The sequence below is a fragment of the Anarrhichthys ocellatus genome, unplaced genomic scaffold, assembly GCF_004355925.1.
Source record: "Anarrhichthys ocellatus isolate YVR2014 unplaced genomic scaffold, GSC_Weel_1.0 scaffold16, whole genome shotgun sequence".
Taxonomy (NCBI): Eukaryota; Metazoa; Chordata; class Actinopteri; order Perciformes; family Anarhichadidae; genus Anarrhichthys; species Anarrhichthys ocellatus.
Window position 1 is genome coordinate 1826035 of NW_022280046.1, and position 9986 is coordinate 1836020.

General features: G+C 42.1%; 1 protein-coding gene across 4 annotated transcripts in view; it reads left to right on the forward strand.

Annotated features, from left to right (window-relative positions):
* sardh (sarcosine dehydrogenase) overlaps nucleotides 1–9986 on the forward strand; it is a 35130-nt gene that overhangs the window by 17734 nt on the left and 7410 nt on the right. For all 4 annotated transcript variants that reach the window (XM_031856068.1, XM_031856070.1, XM_031856072.1 and 1 more), the window contains 6 exons: nucleotides 3059–3142; nucleotides 3418–3531; nucleotides 4222–4360; nucleotides 5809–5922; nucleotides 6316–6463; nucleotides 9675–9768. In XM_031856068.1, coding sequence (XP_031711928.1) covers nucleotides 3059–3142; nucleotides 3418–3531; nucleotides 4222–4360; nucleotides 5809–5922; nucleotides 6316–6463; nucleotides 9675–9768 — 693 coding nt within the window. The remainder of the gene's footprint in view (nucleotides 1–3058; nucleotides 3143–3417; nucleotides 3532–4221; nucleotides 4361–5808; nucleotides 5923–6315; nucleotides 6464–9674; nucleotides 9769–9986) is intronic.

The window sequence follows — 9986 nt, forward strand, 5'->3', positions numbered from 1 at the left end:
GGCAGCTTTCTGCACCCATATTGACGAGGTTTCCTAACATAGATGAAACCAGTTCACCTCTTAAAGTCACAGGAGCATCTTTGCTGCCATATAACCTGACCAGTCATCTTTGATCACTCCCTATATTTTTAGAGGTTGTATGACTCACTTCTTCTCTCGTTTTTTCTCCTTAAGCCTTTCATTCCACGTTTTTTTTTTTATCCCCATGCATCTACCCACGGCCTTCACTCACATGTCTCTCGTCTTCTCTCTTTTTGACATCCTCCCCAACACAATTTCCTCTCCTATTCATACTTAATGTCTGTTTATCCCTCTCTCTCTCTCTCTCTCTTCCTGCGGTTGTCACTGTCTTTGTTCTCGTTCCAATCTGTGTTTCGTGTGAGAGAAACAGACGTTCCACTGTTTCTTCTTAACCTTTGGGAAATGCAGCATCTGATTTGGATAATTGAGACAGTAAATATCAACATACAAACGATGCAGCTTGATACCCAGGTTGTGCAGGCTTCAACATCTATGTGTGCGTGAATGTGCGCAGTAGGCCATTGAATTGAGATGCTAAAAATGTATGTTTTGCAAACGGGGATGTAGAACAACTGTGTCTATGCTTCCGTGTCTATCATTGGATATTTTTGCCAAGCTGGTCCTGAAGTACTGGTGACGCAAGTGTTTGCAAAGATATCATCTGTCAAACTCTGACCCCATCTCCGTCTGTACTCTCAGTATGTTTGCAGACTGTCTCCCCCTCGCTCTCTCCTTATGTCGTCTCTGCTCAAATCGGGAGGCAAATAGCTGATTCAGGCTCAGGCATACTGGAGTTAGCAGTGTAACGCATCCCCAGCAGCTACATTTATTAATGCGATCCTTGCCAACTTGACTATAAATGATACACTTAGCTTCGGTAGCTTGGTCTCGGATGTCTTTCAGCTTCCTTTCTCTCCTTAGCCCGACACAAACTCTTAATGGGCCTCGCCACCATATTTTATACATTAATGACCCACTTAGCCTCGCTTTCCTGTTCCAGACTTCGTTTACCTTTAACTGTTGCAATTTCTACCCCGGCTCACGCATGCAGGCATTCTTTCAGAACAGATTACTGTCACACAGATTGCATTAGCAATGTTGTCAATGTGTTTTGTAGATCATGCCTACTGCTTACTTACAGCTTGCTTTTATTTAGCTTCCCTGACACCTGTCATGCATAGTTAACCAGATTCCCCCGAAGGGCTTTTTTTTTAAGATGTTGTACAGAATGAGCAAAGACATGAAGGGATGGTAACTTTTAAAATGTTTTTTTTCAATTAGTAGCTCGTGTATCCACAATGAACGTAAATAGAATTCCCAAAAAGTCAACAACACAAATATGAAAAGATAATATGAAGAAAAACGTTGCTTATAGCATAATGCAAATATCGCTCTCAAGCTCTTTAGTACTCTGAGGGTTTATAAAGAGAGCGCCACCTCTGTTAAGAGCAACACACTCGTGACGTATGATGAACGTCAAAGCACCGGAACATTCCTTTCTAAAGACCACACACCGGGCTGAGTGCTGTAAATGCCGCTATCGGCATCGACTCTCAAAGAAGATCACATTCACCCTGCTGATCACCAAATCCCGGTACCCTTTAAACCGCTCGTAATTTGATAGCAAAAATGAAATCCTTTAATGTAAAACATATGAGCTGATTGACACTTCCAAGGCTCAATAGATTGTGAGCATGCAGCTGTGGCACATCTTCTGTCCTGTTGTACAACACTGTGCCATTAAGACTAAAGTCCTCACTATTACAGTACAGCTTTCTCCAGCCAGCACTAAATACTTGCATTTGCATAACAAGTGCAGCATCAGGTATTATTATGTTATCTTGAGTATAATTATGGCAACAGATTTGATGCTAGCCAGCTACAGTATAGAGCACTGAAAAGTCACAAATAAGTGCTCTCAGGTAGACGGACTGTTGCTCGAAGGAGACCACAGTCCCTGTGAGGTTGGGTTGGTCCAACCCTCGGCTGCAAGACCCCTGCTAATTACTCGTCGAGGGCCATCACCTAGCAACTAGCCTTCCTACTGTTGGCGAGCCTCAGATAAATGGAGGCAGTTGGCGGATGGAAGAAGGAAACGACACAGAAAACGTCTAATTATTATTTTTTTGTTCACCATACTGGCTCTTGTTTCCTAATCACAATGCTATGTGTTATCGCTAAGAGGCACTTAAGGCCTTTGACTAGCTGCCCTTGTGCAAATAATGAGACTGTCTGCTTTGAGGAGGCAATGCAACATTATTTCAGAGTACTAACAGGCCGTCGCTGACACTGCTGCTCACACGTTTTCTCCACCTCGGTAGCACGGGTGGTAAATATAGCTCGGTGTGGGAAGATCTGGCAAGAGACAGCTAGCTGCCTGCTAAGAGGAGAGCATAGCAGAACATACCTACTAGCTGTGGGCGACTGTCAGTTTTAAGGACGATGGCGAGCGCTGAAATATCTTATTTCAACACCAGTCAACAAATCAAGAATTAACAAGTGTACTATATTTGCTAAATAGTTTTTGCTAAAATAGTGTTTGACCATCACTTCCCATCACATGTTAGGTTGATATTAATAGTGATATTAATAGCTTATAGTGATGAAACTGCGAAGAATTATTATCTGCTCGATGTGTAAATACGCAACTGTTTGTTAGCAAGTTTCCCCAGTACAACTTTATAAGCTGATAATATGTCAGTGTTGTAGTTGGAGCTTGTTCTGCTGCAAACAAACAAAAAATCAGTTAGTGCTGCCTTAAAACGACAGTTAACATGAGCAAGAATCAGCCGCTGTGATCGCTCTGTGCAATTGATGTGATTCTGTAGATGTGAAGAGTGAAATTGCTGACTATTAGATTATATGTATGACCGTGCAATTGTGTGAATATATGCTCATATAACATCCCAATTTCCCAACTTTGCCTTGTGTTTCCGTGCAATGATTCGAAGGTATTCGCTAAACAGTAAACATTCTGGGCTGTGTACGTTCTGTGCCGGTTTACCCTCTGTCTTTGTGTGCGGCATGTTTGTTTTAGGTGCTGACGGAGCAGGGCTGTGTGTTCCAGGAGAGGCATGGCTGGGAGAGACCTGGCTGGTTCAACAAAGACGAGCCCGCTCCTGTGAGACTCTACACATATATACTGTACACAAGCATGTGCACGCTAATGATTTATTTACAACCACATATTGACAATAGGCACTTGGAAAGGCACAAACAATTGAGATGCAAATTCTTCCACAAGGCTCGGTGGATAGGGACTATTAGAAAAGACTTACTGCCAGTAATGGACGACACCGACACAGGGTCTGGCCCAATGTTTTGTCCTTCTCTGCACATGGCGACAATGATGATCAATAAGCCTCTAACTATTTGTTTGTCTTTGTTGTTGCAAAGCTTAAAGACTATGATTACTACGGGGCTTATGACATTAAGAAGAATGTGAACTACAAATACAACGAATTGCTGGGAAAAGAGTACACCTTTGACTTCCCTCCACATCATGACGTGGTAAGATACAAAGCGTAAACTTGTGTGTGTGTGAGATCATGTGTGTTATTTAGTAGAACAATGTCATTCAATCAAATTCAGCTTCCTGTTTTGTCAAAGCCGAGGTGCCAAAAAATAACTCGGGGTTGCCAGATGAGTGTGAACACTCTCTGAAGGCTCCCGTGAGGAAAAGGAACATGTGTCCTCATGGGAAATGACAATCGTGGACAACAGACAGTGATGATGGAACTGTTAGTGAGGTTTAGTGCGTACCAAACCAACTCTGCAGCTCAGAAGACGGATCTTAAGCAGAGAATTAATACCAACCTTGACGTCAAAATCTCTCTATTTGTTTTAATTTCCAGTGATGAATATATGCTTCAAGGATCTGGCTCCAAATATATTAGAAATGTCATGTTTGGGAACGAGAGGAAGATGCTTTTATCTCAAGAAGGCCTGGAGGGAATTTCTGAAAATTTGGCACAAGCGTCTACTTGGACTCAAGAATGCAGATTTTGGTGGTCAACGGTCTTTGTCGCCTCACAAAACACGTTTGGCCACAGCTCAAGTATTCATTTGATAATTGTGACAATTTGACACAAATGTCTAATAGGATGAGATGATGATGAATGATGAAGTGACAGCATTTTGTAAAGACGTGGATGTAAACTGCAACTTTAAGGCTGAAATTCTATTTTTTTCTTATTGCAGATTAAGAGTGAGTGCCTCTCGTGTAGACATGGTGTGGCAGTGTTTGACATGTCCTACTTTGGGAAGTTCTATCTCACTGGACCAGATGCCAAGAAGGCGGCTGATTGGCTGTTCACTGCTGATGTCAACAAGAAGCCAGGTCAGTGTGCTGCAGCGAGAACACACACACACTCTCTCTCACTCTCACACACACACACACACACGCATGCACAGACAGATGGGAGAGAAGATTGACAGAATGAAGAGAGCAGATACATGGATAGGGAGACTAAACAAGATGCCAACATGTGAGCAAAACGGTCCACTCTTCCACAAAATCTCAAATACCACTAATAGTAAATACCAGTTTATAGTCTCTTAAAGGTTTTTTCTGGAACATTTCAAAATCAACAAACTGACAGCTGCTTATAACAGGTGATTCCAAACTTTTGACTGTCAGTGTTTATCAAAATGATCAATAACATCATTATCCTATAATCCTCGTTACAAGTAAAATGGAAAAAAAGAATATGAATAGACATGAAAGTATAATTCCAAGTTCTTGCATAAACAACTTGCAATAAAACTGTCAGACTACTGTTCAATGCCCTACCATTAATGTTGATCAGTATCTTTTTAGATTTAAAAAGAAATGCAACACTAAATTGCTGGAATAACCCTTTGGAATGGTGTCATTATTCTATGGCCGTTACATTGTGCAATCAACATTTACATCATAAGGAAAAGTCAAAGCAAAAAACTATTTATCTATTGATATTTTAAGCTTAGTTTTAGTTCATTTTTTGCAGCCTATGTAATTTTTTGCTAACATCTACTTACACTTTATTATCCTCCACTGAGTGAGACAGCCAGATCTCACCCCACCTACGAAGCTAGTTTCTCAAGAGCTTTTTCGACATCTTAGATGACACACCGCGTGACCTCGCTTCCTCCGTCTATTTGTCCATCACTCTCTCCTTTGTGCGTCCTGTTCTCACTTACAGCACTTACAGCCATCACACTTGCCCCGAGAACATTTACTGTCTCAGCAGGCCGACCTATGCTTCGCTAACACATTTACACACGGTTTTCTTTAGTACCAGTGACAGAATGAAGCTGTCACCATCGTTCGTTCAAATGAGACATGACTGGGGGACAGACACATATTAGCATGTCACCGTAGCTGTCAGCTCCTTTAGCCAACGCATGACGGGAATGTTAGTATTTTTTTTTCGTCTCCTGTAATTAGATACACACTTCATTCACTTGGAAATTATTTTGATGATACTCTCATAATGACTGTTTTGTTCTCAGCTATGATGGGGTTCGTCTTTCGTTCGTAACCATTTTACAAAAAGACGAGGTTCACATGACTGAGGCAAAGATTTATAATTGTTGCCCCTTTAAAAGCAAGAAAGAAGAGCAAGAAGCACTTGAGTTGATTTTTAAAAAAGCACACTTTCCCACACGCACATACAGAGACGCACAAAAGCTTACAAACTGGATTGAAGATTGACCTCAAATTTGGGTTATTTTTTCATTGTGAGATTTCCACTTTAAATTGGCCTATAAAGTCTGCGACATGAATAAATAGTTTGTCTGTTTCAGGCTCCACTGTGTATACCTGCATGCTGAATAAGAAAGGAGGGACGGAGGCTGACCTGACGGTGAGCAGACTGGAGCCTGGAGCTGCCAACCTGCCGCTGGCACCACAGTCCAATGGTGAGAAAGAAAGAGTGTGTTGTTTTCACATCTGTCTGCTATACTGATCGATTGCTCTCTCTGTTATTCCATCACTGTTGTGTTTTTGTCATTTTAACTGTTGTATTTTATCCGTCTGTCTTTGTGTTGTATCTTATTTCTTTGTTTACAGTTCTTTTTATTGTCGTGTCTCCTAGTATCTATCAATACTTTATATCCGCTGTATTCACTATTATGTTCTTCTGTCAATCTATCTTCTCTTGTAATTTGAGGTAGCTATCAATTTATGTGCTGTTTTATTTGTCGTTCTCTCTACGTTTTCTGTCAGTATTTGTCTGATGTTTCATTGTCAGTGTTCCTCTCATACTCCCTGTAATCCCTGCTTATTGCCTTTGTTTCCCGCCCGTGCTCCAGGTGATGTGTACTACCTGGCCATTGGAGGCGGTGTGGCAGAACACAACTGGAACCACATCAGAACAACTCTTCAGGACCAAGGCTTCCACTGTCAGCTGACGGACCACTCTGAGGACATGGGGATGATCAGCATCCAGGGACCCAAGAGGTGGGGAAGGAAAGGGAGGAGGAAGGGAGGGAGGGAAGAGGGCTACGAATGAACCGAGACATTGTCGTGATTTAGAAATGACAAAAGGAGTGAGTGAGGGCAAAGAGCAGTGGAGAGGAGAGGGGGAAAAAAGAAAGAGGTAACTCAAATGAGGGGTTATGATATGCATCCTGGAGACAAGAGGTGGGGAAACTGAAAAGACGAGCTGTTGGATCGATAAGAGGAGAGCGGGTTAAGTGCCTATTTTCAAGACTTGGCCAAAGGCATAAGAGGTGAAAGAATACAGGGACGGAGGTTGATTGAAAACAGGAGACGGAAGCAGAAAGGTTAGAGGGTAATTCTGCAGTTTGCAGCCGTTGGCTGTTTCACGATGCTGTGAACCCTGCAAAGTAAATTAAAATCAATTTTTCATCGACGTAAGTGACAATGATAAAGATTACTCGGAGCAGCTGCGCTCTCGGTCTCAACAACAGTTTACACCTTGGGTTAGATCTAAGGCAGGACCTGTTATCTAACCTGAGTCATAGCGGGACCTGTTAAAAACATATGAAGAGCTACTGGGTTCAGTCGTGTATGGATCCTGAATGCCACATTATTCCAATTGAACCTAGTTTTTGGTTTGATAATTTTTTAGGAATGGCAATATCTGTCAGTCGGTCGTCCAACACTTGGGTTTGCCATGACATTTTGTACATATACTGTATATCCATGGTCCACGGAGGATACATTATTAACCACTTTGGTGATTGCTTAACTTCCCACTCAATTGTCCAATACTTTGGTTTATGACCTGTTAAAACTAATGACATTCCAATCAGTTCAGCTATACTTGGGTATTTTGTTAGAACATTTCTGTAATAACTGTAGAATTACAATAAGATTAATACAACATGATTATAGGACAACTAAAACCTCACAGTAGACTGGTGATAATATCTGAGGCCTCTCAACTGTAAACTCTGCTCTTCTCAGTCTGAATGCTCAACATGATATTAATAATAAAAGGTAATCCTATAGAAACGTAACTCTTCACCTGCAGCGTCTGCCGCGATGCCTCCCCCGTGTAAACACTGCAGTGATGATCTTCAAAGACTAAATGTCAAAAACAGAATTCATATTATGTCTCATGAAGTTATACAGTTTGCAGATCCCTGCATTGAGACGACCAGGGAGTAGTGATGGTGCTTTTCATCCATCAGAGCAACCATCCATTGATTTCTTCATCTCAGGATGAGAGATGGTGTATGGTACAGGGGAATGGTGCTGCACGTTCGTACATGGGATGTAGTCCAAGCTCGTCACTTTTCTTCTCGCTTCCTGCAGTTTTCCTTTTTGTTCTTCACTCTGACAGCAAGGCGGGCCACCTTTTACCTCTTCTCGTTCTCTGAACTCCTCATCTGTCTTTTCTTTCCCTTTTTTACCTCCCCTCCTCCCAACCTCGCCGCCCTGCATCTTTGTTCTTCCCTCTTACCAGCAGCAGGGTTAGGCCACTCTGTTCTGTGTGGGCTGTGTCGATTTCTTCTCCGTGAGGCTTTTACTCATCTTCTGTTCTCTTAAGTTTCTTTTCTCTCAATCCTCAGGTCTCTGTATATCTTTTCCAGCTCTTTCTCAAACTCTCCTCCCCAGACATCCCTCTCGGGTCAATTGCCTATTCTCAGTGTACTCTTCCCCTTTTTCAGATCCTGTCTCTCTCGCTTTTATTGCTTACGTCAAACCAGAAATCAGTGCGTCACTAGCAGCAGTAGAACTGTGTGTGTGTGTGTGTGTGTGTGTGTGTGTGTGTGTGTGTGTGTGTGTATATATATATATGTATGTGTATATATATATGTGTGTGTGTGTGTGTGTGTTTCATTATTGATACTCTCATGAATAAAAGGATGTTGATTATGGAGCTCATTGAGTTTTCCTGAGCATCCGAAGCGCACTCAGCTTGTGAGTGTTTGTATTTGCATCAGGGGATGTTTCCTTGTGTGCATGTCAGTAACATAAACAAGATTAGCATCTCTATTGCCTCCCTCTGCACAGTGCCTTAATCATTCTCGGATCTTTCATATTGTTTCTGCCACATATGAGGAATTGCGGGAAAAATCGACTTCAATGTTTGGGGTTTGTTTCCTTATGAAGCAAATTGATCTCTTTAAAGTTTGAGGAGATTGAAAATTACAGCATTTATGGAAATGCATTTGTCTCCCACAGATGTCTCACTCTAATTCTCCAGAGAGGGGGGGGGGGGGGGGGGGGGGGGGGGGTCTCTAGACTTGGATCTTTGTCGCTCACACAGCTTTGGCAGCGCTCTCCAAATGGTGAAACTGTGTGCTTGATCGTGTGCTTTGTAATTATGAACATTTATATTATGTAAAATTATGTGATATCCTGCAGCGCTGTGTATGTTTGCGTCCTCTGATCCACAGCTGAGAGGCACTGTTAGGTGGCACGACAGAGAAACAAATTGGTGGTTGCAAGACTCCCTTCCCCACCCCAACACACACACACACACACACACACACACATAAACAGAGCATTTCAGTGATTATATATAGCTAATTGGCCTTGCTCTTGGTCTTGGGAGTTCAGTGAACAAAGCGTTGCTTAAAGGAGTACAGAAATTGGAGGACAGCCTGAAGAGAACATTAGCCTGTGCGTCATACTAGCAGATGCATGCACATTGTGTATATGCAAGAAATGTGTTCTTCACATATGACTATACCCTCATACACACCTCTCTTCATCCAACTATGACCACATTGATTGGGACACCCACACAGATGCGCGAACATGTACAGCTCACACAAACGTAACCTGAACCCCTTCCCCAAATATCTTCAACGCTGGCTTCCTTTCACACTGTTGCAAAAATATCTCCCAGAAAAGGCCTCTACCTGCCCACTCACAAACACACAAGAAGCAAAGTAAGCTAAACTTAGTCCCTTCTTTCTGTTGACTCATTGTTATGTAATATTGATTTTAGTGTACGTGTGCGCCTGTCTGTTTGTGGGAGAAGGAGAGATGGTACGTTTCTACATCAAATATAACGAGTACTCCTGTAGTTTTGTAGTAGTGCTTTCTTAAAATATTTAAGATGTTGAGAAGGGAAAATCTGATCATTTGAGGATCAAAAAGCATAGAGTATCTTTCACCACACCAGGTGCACAGGTGCAAATGAAAAAATATTGACCGCCGCTGTTTGTGTGTTTTCTCTTTATGTGTGCAGCCGAGAGGTGCTGCAAGAGGTGTTGGACACAGACCTGAACAACGAAGCTTTCGCCTTCTCTACCCACAAAGTTGTCAATGCAGCAGGGCATCAGGTGAAAACACACACACACACACACACACACTCACACTCGGTGCCTCCACTCATTTCTATGATAATTGGTTGAGCTTCAAAATAACCCTGTCAGTGCTAGTTAAATATAAGAACTACTGTAAGTTTAATAATACTTGAGTGACACTGTTTTTTAATGATTTCAAAGGTTCAGTCAACAGAGAGTGTGTGTGTGTGTGTGTGTGTGTGTGTGTGTGTGTG